At 55.8% G+C, this 16,041-nt stretch overlaps 1 protein-coding gene across 5 annotated transcripts in view; it reads right to left on the reverse strand.

Annotated features, from left to right (window-relative positions):
- Positions 1-1,234: 1,234 nt before the first annotated feature.
- The window catches only part of LOC138818858 (meteorin-like protein), a 38,515-nt gene continuing 23,708 nt past the window's right edge, over positions 1,235-16,041 (reverse strand). For 2 of the 5 annotated variants that reach the window (XM_070010010.1, XM_070010011.1), the window contains exons 2-4: positions 10,242-10,627; positions 3,183-3,242; positions 1,235-2,057 (exon numbers count right to left, since the gene is read on the reverse strand). In XM_070010010.1, the coding sequence (XP_069866111.1) occupies positions 1,738-2,057; positions 3,183-3,242; positions 10,242-10,551 (690 nt within the window). In that variant the 5' untranslated portion in view covers positions 10,552-10,627 and the 3' untranslated portion in view covers positions 1,235-1,737. The other 3 variants (XM_070010009.1, XM_070010007.1, XM_070010008.1) reach the window with 3 other exon arrangements.

Below are 16,041 nucleotides of genomic sequence, written 5' to 3' on the forward strand. Positions count from 1 at the left end.
AGCCAGCTCACACCTGTGTCAGCTCACACCTGAGCCAGCACACACCTGAGCCAGCTCACACCTGTGTCAGCTCACACCTGAGCCAGCTCACACCTGAGCCAGCTCACACCTGAGCCAGCACACTGCTGAGCCAGCTCACACCTGAGCCAGCATACACCTGAGCCAGCACACCCCTGAGCCAGCACACTGCTGAGCCAGCTCACACCTGAGCCAGCTCACACCTGAGCCAGCACACACCTGAGCCAGCTCACACCTGAACCAGCACACCGCTGAGCCAGCTCACACCTGAGCCAGCTCACACCTGAGCCAGCATACACCTGAGCCAGCTCACACCTGAGCCAGCATACACCTGAGCCAGCTCACACCTGAGCCAGCTCACACCTGTGTCAGCTCACACCTGAGCTAGCACACCGCTGAGCCAGCTCACACCTGAGCCAGCATACACCTGAGCCAGCTCACACCTGAGCCAGCTCACACCTGAGCCAGCTCACACCTGAGCCAGTGCAGCCTCCACTCAGACCACCCAGTGTAACCAGGTCCTCAGTGAGTCCACATTGCTCCCCGGCTGCCCTGGCCTCTCCTAGAGTCCCCTTTGCTTCAGCCGCTGCACAAGAAGGAACACCTGATTCATAGGGAGAAGCAAGGTTTGGGAGTTTGGTTGCCCACTCCCTGCTGCCCAACCCCCTACACTGGAGTGAAAATTCTCCCCACCAAGTTTCATGTCCACCTGTCTTAGTTGGAAATGAGGTCCTGGCAGAGGTAATCACATCAATCGGGAGGTCAACCCTAAATCCAATTCTTGTGATCTCGTAAGAGGGAAATTTGGGAAACAGATGCACACAGGGCAGAAGCCCTGTGACAGGGAGGGCAAGACTGGAGGGATGTGGCCAAGAGCCGAAGACACCTGAATGCACCCTCAGGGATAAGGAACACCTCCATTCCTGCCCTCACCCTGACTGGACCTGGGACTCCAGATGGTACAATGAAGGTCTGCAGTTTAAACCCCAGTTTGTGAAAAAGTAACTCTCTGAGGACACGAAGGACATTGACCCCAGCCCGACCCAGGAGCTCGGTGTCCAGAGACTTGGGGCAGCTGGGTCAGGACAGGGTCAAGACAGAGGGAAGTGCTCACACAGCCACCAGCCCACGTGCCCGCCTGTGCCCACATGCCCGCCTGCGCCGGGCAAGGGCCGGCCTGACTGCTCCTGGCTGGTGGGTGGACGCAGACACTGGCTGTGGCAGAACCTGACCTTTATTCTCTGCAATAGAACCTGCCTGCAGCCCAGGAGGACCACAGCTGCAAAGCTCATTCCTTAAGAGCAAAACCAAATGAGAGAAAAAATGTGCTCCCTCTGTCACGGCGTTGGAGGGCACCCAGGCCTTCCCCAAAGCCTGGTGACCATCGCCATCACCGGCCCACCCCCAGAGACACCCACACCAAATGGTTTGAAAGTGCAGGAAGTGGCCGCCAAGGCATCTTCAACACACGTTTGTTTCCTATGCACATTTCTTTTTTACAAAAAAATATAATAACTTAGTTTGCACTTCACAGCATTTCCACATCGGTCAGGGCACCCGTGGCTGAGCCCTCCTTGGGTCAGAGCAGCTTGTACCTCCGAGGCTTGAGAACTAGGCCAGGCTGAGCCCCTGGCCTTCAGCGCCAGCCTGCGGCCCACACCAGGATTCGCGCGATGGCACATTAGGAGAGGGCAGAAAGCGCCCGTGGCCACCCTGCAGTCACTCTGTGCTGATCTCGCAGGGGTTCAGCCCCTGCGCCTTTGCGTCCCTGTACATCCTTTGGAAGTCACTGAAGCGCGGGGCACAGCCAAGCCGGGCCTCTCCAAAGTGCACGTGGCCAGTAAAGAGGAAGTCTCCAGGCCCTGGCCGCACACCACATTCCAGCAGTGTTGTGACCAGGCCCTGCCAGGGGCCACTGCCCTCGGGCGCTGGCTGGAAAACCCTGCTCTTCTGCCGGTGGAGTCTGTTCACCTTCAGGTGGATGATGGACTCCTGGTGCTCTGGCACGTGGGTGACATCCTGGATAGAGCCACGGACCACTGTGAAGGAAGGAGAGACAGGTCAGCAGGTCCCCTGGGCAGGGCTAGTCACGGAGGCTCATGGCTCTGCACACATCCTGGGCCACCACAGGCCTCAGAAACCAGGAGCTGCACCTGAACTCTGCTAATGCTGTTGGGTGCTAGCAGCTCATACCCCAGATCCTCGCTACTCAGGAGACTGCGATCCAGGGGATCACCATTTGAAGCTAGCAGGGCAGAAAGGCCCATGAGATTTCATCTCCAAAAGCACCGGGCTGGAGGTGTAGCTCGAGTGACAGAGTGCCAGCCAAGTAAGCGTAAGGCCCTGAGTTTAGACCCCAGTCCTGGGGGATAGGACGCAAGGAGAATCCGCTGTACCATCAGGTACCAGAGACAACTCTCCATCGGGGCCATGGCTTGAGTCATGCTGCATACCTAGGCTGCTGATAAGAACAAGAAAACACACACAGCGGCTCACAAGGCTCGGCAGCTCCGTGTCCTGCCAAATGACACCGTGCATCTCCCAAGACAAGGCTACAGGAAGGGACGGGGCAGGGAGGGCCTACAGCAGGGCTTTACTGCGAGGCCCCTGCCCGGCTCCTGAGCCCAGACAGGCATGGAGAGCAGAACAGCAAGAAGCCTTCTTCTGCCTGGGCTCTGGAGCTGGCCCAGGGACAGCAGGTCCAGCTGAGCATGGCCACCACCCCAGCAGGACAGCGAGCACTACCCGGCCTGTCCCAGGCTGGTACCCACGTGGCAGGCAAGGGGCCTGTGTCCCTCAGCTGCCTGGCGACTGCAGAAGGGTGGGGCCAGGCTCTGACCAGCACGGGAGGCCCACAGGATGCCATTCACAGAATACTGCTAAGAGGACTCTGACCGTGAGCTCCTGGGCACAACTGAAGCACACTTGAGAACGGCTGACACCAACTCCAGCTTTCCCTGCCCTGGTGATGTGCAGAAAAGCATCTTTCCCTGTGATTACGAGGGGACCACACATCCAGTGGCTTCAGCTAACTCTCCCCACACCCCACACCATGAGCCAGTGCCAGCCAGGGAAGCCTCCAGAGCCCCAGCTGGAGACCCTGCATGCAGATGGAGCCCTCCCTCCCCACCAGAACGAGAGGAGGGCCAGGAAGGCCTACTCACCAAAGTCACTGGTGCAAATAGCAAGGAGGACCTCCGTGTCACTGCAAGGTCTGCAAGGAGCTAAGGAGGAGAAAACAGAGTGAGGACACCGCTGGACAACATGAGCCATGGACCCTCTCGGCCCCAACACGGCAGAAGGTGGCCACCAGGGCCTGCACGTGGCGCACAGACATGTCAGACCTCTGTGGCCAGCTCCAGCCCACTGGCGCTGAAGGGCATACCACAGAGGGACCCTGCCACACCAAAGACTGACTCCGGGGGACCCTTGGCCCTACCTGCCCAAAGGGCCAGCGCTGCGGCCATGTGACCATGTGCCCTAGAAACAAGGAAGACTTCAGAAAGGAGGACTCTGTGCCTACGCTCACCTACCTTGTTAGCATACTTGTGCCAGAGAGGCAACACCACCACTCACTTAGAAGTCACTTTTACTTGCCTGGCCCAAACTAAAAACCAACCCAAAGCCAACACCAACTCCAAGACGCAGTCTCTAGATCAGCCAACCAAGTCCCCCTCTCCAAGACTCCACACTCACTTCACCAACACCAGCAGCTTCCTCAAGAGTAGACATCTAAAGCATCAATGTGTACCCCTGCAGCGCCCCTGCAGCTACACCCAAAAGGAGGGTCCATTAGCTCCTGGCGCTGCTTAGAAGGACCGACAACAACATGGAGGTTCACAAAGAAGGTCATGAACCTGGAGGTAGCTCCTTGCCACTAGGCACAGGCCTCGGGCCGGGGCCTCAGCTCAGCCCCTTCCCCAGGCTCTGCCTGGTCTCAGAAAGCCTTTCACACTGAGCTCTATGCGCAGAGCCCCCCGTGACCCGAGACCTGACTTCCTGCATAGCACCCAGAGAAGCTTGTGTCTTCTCCGAAGAAGCCCCCTTGCCAGTCAGCCCCTTACACCACACCCTCCTGGAATGGACGGCCCCCCCGCCCTTCCCTCACCCTGCCGTTTACCTACTTCCCCTGATGTGGAACAGAAACTCCAGCTCCACACTCTCCTGAAGACAGGGCCTCCCTGTACTCCAGAGTAGATCTGACAAAAACGCACATTTTATAGTTGCTCTGGTTTCAATTGCAAGGCCTCTGCCTTCTGTTTCTAGCTTAGGGCCCAAACTCTCTTGAGAGAAACTCTGAGGAGTGGAATCTCAGTGAGACAAGGCCCCCGCTGCAGGGGCAACCCTCACCTTAGGGCTCCCAGGCCCTCAGAGAAGCCCACCGGTCAGCTCATGGGCTGGACAGCCACCTCCCCAGCTGGTGATGGGGTTCGAGGGACCCAGCTCAGCCCATATGTGGGCACCTCCATGTTCCTACACCGGCAAGAGCTCAGGGGGCCTTCCAGGATCTGAAGTTGCCAGGATCCGTGGGGCAGAGGAGACCAGAGACAAGGCCCTGGCTTTGCAGTGCCTTGGGCAGCCATAGCGCACGGTGGCACCCTGGGATCGTGTGTCCAGGGCCCCGGCCTTGGGTATTGCTCCAGCCAGCCAGGGCGGTGACTCCTGGGCTGAACCTTGCTGACTCACCAGTTTCCCACCTGCCAGCACTTTGCTGTTATCAGAGAAAGGAAAAGCTGCAGAACAAGAACAACCTGCTGGTGTCAGTACAGCCTATCAAAGATCTGTGCCTGTCTTACCACCGGCCCCCAAACCGACAATTCTCTCTGTGGTGTGGCCACAGCCAGCCCCTGGAAACCTAGTTATGCCAACCTTCCACGTCCCAGCACACGAGAACCCCTTCCTGCAACTTTTGCTTGGGGCGCACGGGCCTCGGTGTGCCGGTGCCACGGAAGGCTGAGCTAACGAAGTGCACCCTAGACCCGTTCCTCTTCTGAGCCTCAGAGTGCGGTGCAACGTCACAGAAACTCAGTGTGGACTCCACGTGAATCCGAGCGGGGTTCACAGGGGCAATGGAGTGCGGGTTGTGGACACCTGGTGTCACATCTCCCAGATGCCCAGGTAGACACATCAGAAACTACTTAGGAACGCGCATAACGTGAAACAAGCCAGGAGAAAGGCAAGTCAGAGGGACCTCCAGGAGACACCTGCCGACCAAGTGAGGGCAGAGAGGATGGGACGAGGAGAGGCGGAGAGAAAGCACGGGCAGAACTGCTCGCAGGCCGAGGAAGCCAGCGGCCAGGCAGCGCTGCAGAGCACAGCCAGGTGATTAACACACACAAGCCCCAAAGGGAAACTCCGCATGGCGATACCCCGTGGGGCTCCCAGGGCAGCCAGTGACCGGTGATATGCGCAGCTGCTTTACCGGAGTGAGGTGAGATGTAGGCAGAGGTGGAAGGCAGCCTAGCAATCTGAGACCCAAGCTCTTCAATGTCACCGCACCTGGGTGAGGATAAACCAAGGATAGTCAGCCCCTGCCTGGAACCTGCATCCTGCGAAGGAAGCCAACGCCTCCTCAAAAGAGGTTTAAAATGAAAAGTTATTACAGGGTAATTGCACCCGCCTGAAAGCAGCCCGAGACCAGGAAGAACTCGATGACCAGAGAAGCGCGAGGCTTTGGGAAGAATGAACAGTGAGATTTCTTTTCTATGTTGAGGCTTGGCCACTAGCCCTCACTCCCACCGAGGCCACCCCTGATGGGACTCTGAGCCCCTGAAGGAGAACTTGTGCCAAGCAGTCTAAGAGGCTCGGCTGGTCGCGCAGGCCCAGCAAGCAGAGCAGGTTTGCAAGGGGCTGGGGAGGCAGCACGCGGCTGCAGGACCAGCCCTCCCAGTAAGTCTGTGAGTCAGCGTAGGCAATGAAAATGCAAAGAATGTCAGCTTCCTGCCCCTGCCTCTCCAGCCACGCTAAAATGCCACTGTCACTACAACCTCCTTCATCAGGAGTGAGCCAAGCCTCTCAAAGTGCCAGCCACAAACCCCAGCACACAGCAGAAGTCAGGTCCTGAGCCGACACACAGCACTGCACAGCAGAAGTCAGGTCCTGAGCCGACACACAGCACTGCACAGAAAGCCCAGCTCCTGAGCCGACACACAGCACTGCACAGCAGAAGCCCAGCTTACCTCTGCTGCACCTGTTCCTGGAGCCAGCAGCCACCCTCATTTCCCCAGGGGGCTGGGCCAGGGCAAAGGGAGGGCAACCCCAGCTGACCTTGGGCCAGCCTACTGGCCTGGTTTTCTGGAGCTGGTGGTGGGTGCATGCTGTCTGACACCCTGCTGACTACCTCTCAGCATCAGAGGGTGCTGCACTGCTCATGTGCTGTGACATAATGGGGCAGCACCTTCTGCTGGTGGCCAAATCCTATTTTCCGCAGGACCAGGGTCACTTCCAGCAGGACCCGTGTCCGTGTCCTTGGAGGAGCAGTCTGCACCTGTGCTCTGGTCTTCTGGCGTCAGTGTGTCTCTGGAAGCCGACTATGCAATGCCACATTGGCACTCTGGGAGGACCATCAGGAACAGCAGCAGGTTTCCTTCTCAAAGGGTGGGAAGCAAGGCTCATGGGAACACACCTGAACACACTCAAGCACACACACACAGTTGTCTGGGTTCAAGCCAATGGCAGCTCAGTTCTCTTGAGACAGCACAAGAGACTTCCTATTCATCTGCAAGTTCGGCTGGGACCATCTAAAGCAATGTACCTAAGACAACCACGCATGCACTGTCTTGACAGGCTTGTACTTCCCAGGCTCTAGATTCTATCAAGCCTCCTGCAGCTGAAACGTGGACCAGAACAGATGAGGGAAAGCCTGGTGCTGGACAATGAGTGCTCAGGGGCCAGCCGGGCCCGGGGAAGGCGATGTCCTGCTGCCAGATGGCTGACGCCAACATTCCACATTACATACCCATTCCTTAGGCATTAGAGGCTTAGTAACCCCCAACCCCACATTAAAGCCAAATGCCCTGGGGAGAGAAGCCTATGGGCTTCCCTGACCCGAGGCCAGTAGGAAGAGGCCCTGACGGTGCCCCCAGCAGGAAAGGTAACCCCTGGGAGTGTGGGAGAGATGCCAGGGCTAGGCCCAGCCCCCAAAACCTGTGTACACCTGAGCCTGGATCCCTGTCCTGTAGTACACCTGAGCCTGGATCCCTGTCCTGTAGTACACCTGAGCCTGGATCCCTGTCCTGTAGTACACCTGAGCCTGGATCCCTGTCCTGTAGTACACCTGAGCCTGGATCCCTGTCCTGTAGTACACCTGAGCCTGGATCCCTGTCCTGTAGTACACCTGAGCCTGGATCCCTGTCCTGTAGTACACCTGAGCCTGGATCCCTGTCCTGTAGTACACCTGAACCTGGATCCCGGTCCTGTAGTACACCTGAGCCTGGATCCCTGTCTTGTAGTACACCTGAGCCTGGATCCCTGTCCCGAGTTCTAAGGGTCACCACCTGGTTGTGACCCTCAAACAAAGTCAAACACCCTCGGGACTCAGAACCACGTAAGGCTCAATTTCAGGCACTCTCGGACTACGGGGGAAGCCTGCAGGGTAACAAGAGAACCCGAGTTCCTGGCTCAGACATGGCCGAGTAACAGACATAGATTCGACATAGCTCACTTTGGGGTGCTGTCCTGTGAAGGGTCTGCAGTGTGGGAGACCCCACAGACAGAACAGAGACCAGTTGCCCATACCAGGGCCACTCCTTCCCTGAGACCCCCAGCTCCCATGGGGGGGGGGCAGGCGGCAAGGGACAGGCACAGGAGAGGAGGAGAGCCCCTCAGCTCTGCCAGTCATCCTGGGCCATAAGAAATGCCCCCTACAGACAGGAGTGTCCAGGTGTGCAAAGCAATGGAGTATACCCAGAGCTACTACAAGTCATGTTGCACAGAAACAGAGCTCAGCTGCATAGAACACATGACCAGGAGAAAGTCTGTAGGACCAGTCAGCACTTCAGTCAGCACAAGTAAAGCGCACAACTGCCTCCAGTTAACAGGCTCACTTCAGAGACTGAATGACGTACTCAGATTATTCCAGATTTTGTTTTTATTGTGAGTCTATCTCTGGGTGCCCAGAGCAAGGCAACCTCCTCTCCTCCAGCTCATCCACCCACCATAGCTACTGACACATGACAAAACTCAGCCCCTGATGGGTCACACAGGAGTGGCCCTCCCCTCCCCTGCTGAAGGCCAAGGCTGCTGACCCCTGGTGTCCTCCCACATAGTTCCTATAGCGCAACCGTCCGCAGATACCATGTAACACACGCACTCCCCATCTGCCTGTCCACGATCTCCTGATCCACACGTGTCCCATCAAAAGCTACATCGGCCATGCGGCCTTGGAGTGGCTTTCTGAACTGGCCCTCACCTGGGTCCCCACCTCCTCCGGGAGGCTCCCCACCACATCTGTCTCCCTCCACTGCCCACCTGTTCACACCAGGACCAGGCACTGTTGTCTCCTCTGCACATGGGAAACCCTTCATACAGACTCAGACCTCTGTTCCGCAGACCAGGAGCAGACCTGCTTTCCCTGAGTCCTCAAGTTAGTTTGATTCCTAACAAATGTGCATCCACAGAAAGCCCCTGGGGGCTGGGAAGTAGCTCAGTGGTAGAGTGCATGCCTTGCATGCATGAGGCCCTGGGTTCAATTCCTCAGCACCACATAAGCAGAAAAGGCCAGAAATGGCACTGTGGCTCACATGGTAGTGCACTAGCCTTGAGCTGAAGAGCTGAGGGACAGCGCCCAGGCCCAGAGTTCAGGCCCCACGACCGACAAAAAAAGAAAAGAAAAGAAAAGAAAAGAAAGCCTCTGGGACCTGTGACTGGCCCCCATACTCGGGGATCTCACAGCTCTGGGCTGTAGATCAGCCTTGGTCTCTACCCAGAACTCAGTATTTCAGGGCTGTGGCAGATACAAAAATACACAGCCAGTGTGTAGGCCAGATGGAAGGGAAAAAAGCACCACCTCAAATAATTATAGCCAGTCCCTTAGGAGCCAGGATACTAAGCCATTCTCAGGATCACTGTTGGTCCCACACATACATGCATACTTTTGGATGATCAACACAAACAGGTTCCTAAAGCTGGCGTGGCCCAAAGTACACCATCGATCAGATATGGTGTTATTTTCAAATGGGATTTTGGTTGGAAAGGTTGTATTTCAAAAGTGGTTTCATTTGTAGGTCCAACACCCACACACAGACCTCACACCACCCCATGAGGGGACACTCACAGGGATCTAGAGGCAAACCTGCATGGCCAAGCCACAGACAGGAAAGTGTCTCAATGGGGAGCAGAGGAGAGGGCAGGAAACCATTGGAATGCTCCTGAAAATCCACAAGGCAGCCCCTTCATAAGCCACTCACCAGAGCGTGGTGTGTGTGTGTGTGTGTGTGTGTGTGTGTGTTTGTGTGTGTGTGTGTGGCCGTGCCACTCACCAGAGCGTGTGTGTGTGTGTGTGTGTGTGTGTGGACGGCTGTGCCACTCACCAGAGCGTGTGTGTGTGTGGACGGCTGTGCCACTCACCAGAGCGCACACGTGTGTGTGTGTGTGTGTGTGTGTGTGTGTGGATGGCTGTGCCACTCACCAGAGCGTGTGTGTGTGTGTGTGTATGTGTGTGCGTGTGAGGATGGCCATGCCACTCACCAGTGTGTGTGTGTGTGTGTGGACGGCCGTGCCACTCACCAGAGTGCTTGTGTGTGTGTGAAGATGGCTGTGCCACTCACCAGAGCGCGCGCGCGTGTGTGTGTGTGTGTGAGGATGGCTGTGCCACTCACCAGAGCGTGTGTGTGTGTGTGTGTGTGTGTGTGTGTGTGTGTGGGTGAGGATGGCCGTGCCACTCACCAGAGCGTGTGTGTGTGTGTGTGTGTGTGTGTGTGAGGATGGCTGTGCCACTCACCAGAGCGTGTGTGTGTGTGTGTGTGTGTGTGTGTGTGTGTGTGAGGACGGCCGTGCCACTCACCAGAGCGCGTGTGTGTGTGGGTGAGGATGGCTGTGCCACTCACCAGAGCGCGTGTGTGAGTGTGTGTGGGTGGGTGGGTGAGGATGGCCGTGCCACTCACCAGAGCGTGTGTGTGTGTGTGTGTGTGTGTGAGGATGGCTGTGCCACTCACCAGAGCGCGCGTGTGAGTGTGTGTGTGTGTGTGCACGCGTGTGTGTGCGAGGACGGCCGTGCCACTCACCAGAGCGCGTGTGCAGGTCAGGGCTGCTGTGTCTGCTCATCAGCTCATACTGGAAGCCTGTGATCCTTCTGCTAATGTCCTGCGGGCGCGTAGCCTCCACGAACAGGCCGCCCTGCTGCAGCCCGAAACACCGCACCTGGCCAGCCTCGCTGGCCCCGTCCTGCACCAGCAGTCTCAGCTCTCCAGTTTTTTCCAAGTAAATATTGGCGCCTGAGGAGTCCCTGAAGGGCTTGATGCACACCGTGAGGTGTCTGGATGGCAAGAAGGTGTTGGGCCGCAGGTTGACGATGAGGGCCCCGGTCGGGTACATCCACTCCACAGAGCCAGCCGAGCAGCGCAGATACACCTGCTCCACATCCTTGCTGTGCGCCTCGTGGGTCAGCCCACTGTGGGAAAAGGGGACAGCGTAAGCTCAAGCCCTCGCGTCGAGGCTCCTGACATCCTGTATGGAGCCTTCCCCAGGGGAGGACCGAGAGGGAAATGCCCACAAGAACCATTCACACTTGCCTGCCACCTGCCTCAGGTGCTCAGGCCCCAAGCCAAGATGGAGACAGCAGCATGGTGCTGCTCATTGCTATATGGCCTCTCCCACTCAGTCCCTTCCAATGAATCTGCTCCAAGAGTCAAGGTCAGCAAATCACCCAAAAGAGCAGAACAGCAGAACGATGATACAGATTCCCAGGATGGTCAAGAAAAACAAAGGCTTGGATTCTTGTTACTGACGCTCTATGTTATGGGTACTATGCATTATGGCTGCTATAGGAGGTGACCAGTAGCAATGACACTGCTCCACAGAACGGCTTCTACACCAGCTGGGAGGGCAGAGGATTATTCATAACATCCTCAAGGTGATAATTTGACCATTTTTCATTCATTTCTAAGCTGTAAGTCCTTGCATTGCCAATCATAATATTTAAATAAGCTCAAATGTCATTAAGACAAGATCCACTATGAGAACAAAGGAAATGTCCTCCCTTAGGTGGGGACAGGGAGAATTTCCAGGACAAAAGGAAGGAAGATCTTCAGACGGGAATTTCTAAAGTAACAAGGTGATTCTACTCTTAAATAGACAAAAGCAGATGCACTATTCTACACCCTCTGTGAGGCAGGTCCTAAAAAGGACAGGTCTGTTTTCAAGAAATTGAAATGACCAAAAACGCTGAAGTTTCCTCTGCCCAAAAGTTAATGCAAATATCAGACTGTGGATAACAGTTACGTCATAACCACAAGTGGGACTACATTGAAACCAGTGACTTCAGCTAAGAGTTTATCCCATGAAATTTGGTTCTGAGCAGATCTCAGACAGGTTCACCCACATTCTTAGGATTTTTATGTGAAATAAATAAGGCTAAATCCAGAGCCCAGCCTGAGTGAGATCCCAGAAACCCATTCTACTTGGGAGAAAATGCACAACATATGGTATGCATTTACTGCTAGTGACTCAGCCAGGCCCCTAAATCTCACTTTTAATACAAGAACGGCTGCAAGCTGGGGCTGCAAGTTACCTCGCAGACCACATCAGAAGGAAGCCTGGAGGAAGAACTCCCTCCTGACCTTCTCTCCTCACCCCCACAAGGCCCTGGGTCATGAGCAGCAACTTGGCTACTCGGGCCACACATACAGAGCAAGCTTACTAATTACAGTCAATAAAACTCACACAAACTCATCTGACACCTATGTTCGGATGGGTGCGATTATAGTGCTATGTGAAAATTAGACTAAATGTTGAGTGGCTGACACACACGGCTATAATCAGCCCTGTCCTTTTGCAGCCAAAGCAAACCTAATTGTTGTGCTCCTCCTCCTACCTCCAACATCAAGGGACAGCTAACACCCAGCCTAGGCCCAGACTCAACTCTCCCAAATAAGGCCACCAGCCACAGGCCTCTCCTCCCTGTCAGAGGTCCTGAGGATAGAGAGGAAGAGGACACTACATCAGAGGCTCTACACACTTTTGAGGGCATCCGTGACCTGTACAATGAAGGAGAAGCAGAAAAGCCCAGTCTCCCCCCATATCCAGTCCAACGGACCCTGGGGACAAGGAACTTAGCCTGAGGGCTGCTGTCCCAGTAGCCACATGAGCCTACAGCCACGTGCATCACCTGGGATGTCCACCAGGCTCCGTTTATGCAGGAGGAACAAAAGAAGGGACACTCACAAGAACAGAGGCCTGTTACCTAACTTACACTTGCATCTAGAAAGGGCCTGTGCCCGTCCCAGCACCAGTGGTTGTTCCTCTTCCATCAGAATTGACTTAGATATTTGGCTGGAGAGCTTTGCGCGTTAAGTCCAATAGCACGTGATGCACATGACCTATTCTGACAAACAACCCCTGGGAACTGACGGATCGTTGACAAATGGTCCACGCTGGTTCCCTGCAGCACCTACTGCTCCCAAATCTCTTGACCCAGATATATCTAGAATCACAGAAGACCGGAAAAAAATGTCTGTTACAGTTGCTACAACTGCAAAAGGGAATACAACTTTAACAGTTGTGTGCAAGAAGATTTTACCATCTTTTATGAGGTGCAGGTGATGTGCTAACTACCCCCAAATAAGGTAACTGCATTCCGCTGTTGATAAAATTATAGACAAAACTCATTCTAGTCCACTTTATAAAACTGACAATGCAGATTTGATTGTGGATTAAGCTAAATGAATGCTGCTTTTGCATGCATGTATGTACACACAGGTGTGCATATACAAGGGATGAAACATGCCCTGGCACACACCAGACAAACACTATACAACTCAGCTATATCCCAGCCCAAGGTACTTCTTTAAAGTTAGCCAGGATGGTCCGGATCCAGGTGGACACACACGTTGGTGCTGCATGAGGAAGTGGTACGGTGGTGGTGGACTCACACCCATCCCCAGCCCAGCAGCCCCAGTCACCAGCACAAGACGAAGGCCAGAAAGGCTTTCTGTCAAGGGTGAAAACAAAAGGTTCTGCTGATAAGGTTTGCCACCCCAGTCCCCACCTAGCCGGAGAGAGCCAACGTGTGACCACACCTACTGTGCTCTTGCTGATAGAGTGGAAAGTCCATAGTCCACCTTTATGGCCACCAACTAATAAAGATTGGGGCACTGAACCTGTTCCCTAGGCCAAGATTTCAAAATCTCACACCTGATTTCTTGGAAACACCCAGAAGCATCCACACATCTGATGTGAGTGGCCAAAGACATACGGAGCACCTCCCTTCCTAACAGAGGCCAGAATCCACCAGCATTTTGAGGTTCGCTCCACCCTGTGTTGGCTTCGGGAACAGATCATAAAAAGTCATAAACACCATGGAGCTGGCAAGCTCACCAGCTCACTCCTCAGTAAGTCAGCTGATGTGTGAAATATTCTGATAAGTGGGTTTGTGGCTTCAAGACAAGGGAGCCTTATTTATGCCCTCACTCGTGCCCAAAGCTCCCAGGTCCACTGCAGTTGCCCTCTGCCAAGCTCTGGGTTTGTAAGAGAGCAGGAGCGTGGTGACAGTGATGGGGAAAATCCAGGTAGACTGGATGCAGGCTGCACAGGTCCTGGGCTGGGACGTGGGACAAACTCCTGGAAGGTAGCCTCCAGTCACACAGGCTTCTGACAGCACAGAAAGGAGGTCAGCTCTTGCAGGAACCTCTGGCTCACAGGACAAGGATTAGATTTCTGTTTCTGATTCACTAGGGCAGGGCACTCCAAGGCCCCGGGATGGGGTGCACTGGTTCACCAGCAGAGGCTGTGAGAAGGCAGCTAACTGCCATTAGGGGAAGGGCAGTCCCCAAACAGAACTGGTATCAGAGGCTGGCAGCCAGCTCTGTGCAGGCACCAGCTCCACCCCTACTCAGAAGCTCAGGCTCTGCCAGGCATGGGGATTTCTGCTGGGGGAGATGGCAGTGTTGTGCTATCTATCAGGAGCCAGGGCTCGATCTCACCGTTCAACCCCAATGGCAGGAGTCTTGGGGAGGAGGGGGGGAGGGAGGGGGATTGTGGTCTTATGGTTTCCTCAGAAACCTGGGTACTGCTGACCTAGAGCCTGGACCTATATCAACTCAATCCCCAGCCTTCTTGGAAAACCAGCTTCACTGAAATCCCCTCTCTCTCCCTCTCTCTCCCTCTCTCTCTGTCTCCCTCTCTCTCTGTCTCTCTCTCTCACACACATCTTCCCATCAGACCAGGACCCTGGACTTTAGAGGCACCCTGCCGATACGGTACCCTGAGGGCTGTCCCAAGTGCAGGCGGACCCACACACATCAACACAGGACCCTCAGAAAACCACAGACCTGGCAACTTCCAAGGCACAAAACTAGCTTCACAGCAGGATAGGGCCAGCAGTGCTGGTGTGCTAGGCGTCCATCCTGAGTAACGTAAACAAACTAGAGGGTCCCCCCAAGCACACTTGTGACTTGTGCTCCCTTCCACGCCCACGCCTGTGACTATGTCCTTCCATGTCCATGTGACTGACGTCCATCCACGTCCACGCCTGTGACTGTGTCCATTCATGTCCACGCCTGTGACTGATGTCCATCCACGTTCACACCTGTGACTGATGTCCATCCACGTCCATGTGACTGTGTCCTTCCACGTCCACGCCTGTGACTGTGTCCATCCACGTCCACGCCTGTGACTGTGTCCATCCACGTCCACACCTGTGACTGTGTCCATCCACATCCATGTGACTGTGTCCATCCACGTCTACACCTGTGACTGTGTCCTTCCACGTCCACGCCTGTGACTGTGTCCATCCACGTCCACACCTGTGACTGTGTCCATCCACATCCATGTGACTGTGTCCATCCACGTGCACACCTGTGACTGTGTCCATCCACGTCCACACCTGTGACTGTGTCCATCCACGTGCACACCTGTGACTGTGTCCTTCCATGTCCACACCTGTGACTGTGTCCTTCCATGTCCACACCTGTGACTGTGTCCATCCACGTCTACACCTGTGACTGTGTCCATCCACGTGCACACCTGTGACTGTGTCCATCCACGTCCACACCTGTGACTGTGTCCATCCACATCCATGTGACTGTGTCCATCCACGTCCACACTTGTGACTGTGTCCATCCACATCCATGTGACTGTGTCCATCCACGTGCACACCTGTGACTGTGTCCATCCACGTCCACACCTGTGACTGTGTCCATCCATGTGCACACCTGTGACTGTGTCCTTCCACGTCCACACCTGTGACTGTGTCCATCCACGTCCACACCTGTGACTGTGTCCATCCACGTGCACACCTGTGACTGTGTCCATCCACGTGCACACCTGTGACTGTGTCCATCCACGTCTACACCTGTGACTGTGTCCTTCCATGTCCACACCTGTGACTGTGTCCTTCCACGTCCACACCTGTGACTGTCCTTCCACGTCCATGTGACTGTGTCCATCCACGTCTACACTTGTGACTGAGTCCTTCCACACCCACACCTGTGACTGTGTCCATCCACGTCTACACCTGTGACTGTGTCCATCCACGTCCACACCTGTGACTGTGTCCATCCACGTCCACGCTGGTGACTGGTGTCCTTCCACAAGTCCTCACAGCCTGCGCGAGGCCGGGCGGGGGCTCGGAGCCGGCGCGTGGCTGCCAAGGGCGGCCTGACCTTCACGGCAGGCGGGGGCTCTCGGCCAGCCGCGCCCTCCGCCCCACGCACGGGCCCGCGAGCCCCGGCCCGGCCCTCCACAGTCTCGTCAGGCGCGGGCCCGGCTCCTCGCGGCCGCAGCAGCCGGGGCCCCGCCGCGGGCAGCGACCCCGAAGGCCGGCGGAGACTCGCGGGTGGGGAGAGGGGCGCGGGCCGGGCCGGGCCC

This window comes from Dipodomys merriami, unplaced genomic scaffold (assembly GCF_024711535.1).
Source record: "Dipodomys merriami isolate MVZ:Mamm:240054 unplaced genomic scaffold, mDipMer1.0.p SCAF_783, whole genome shotgun sequence".
Classification (NCBI taxonomy): domain Eukaryota; kingdom Metazoa; phylum Chordata; class Mammalia; order Rodentia; family Heteromyidae; genus Dipodomys; species Dipodomys merriami.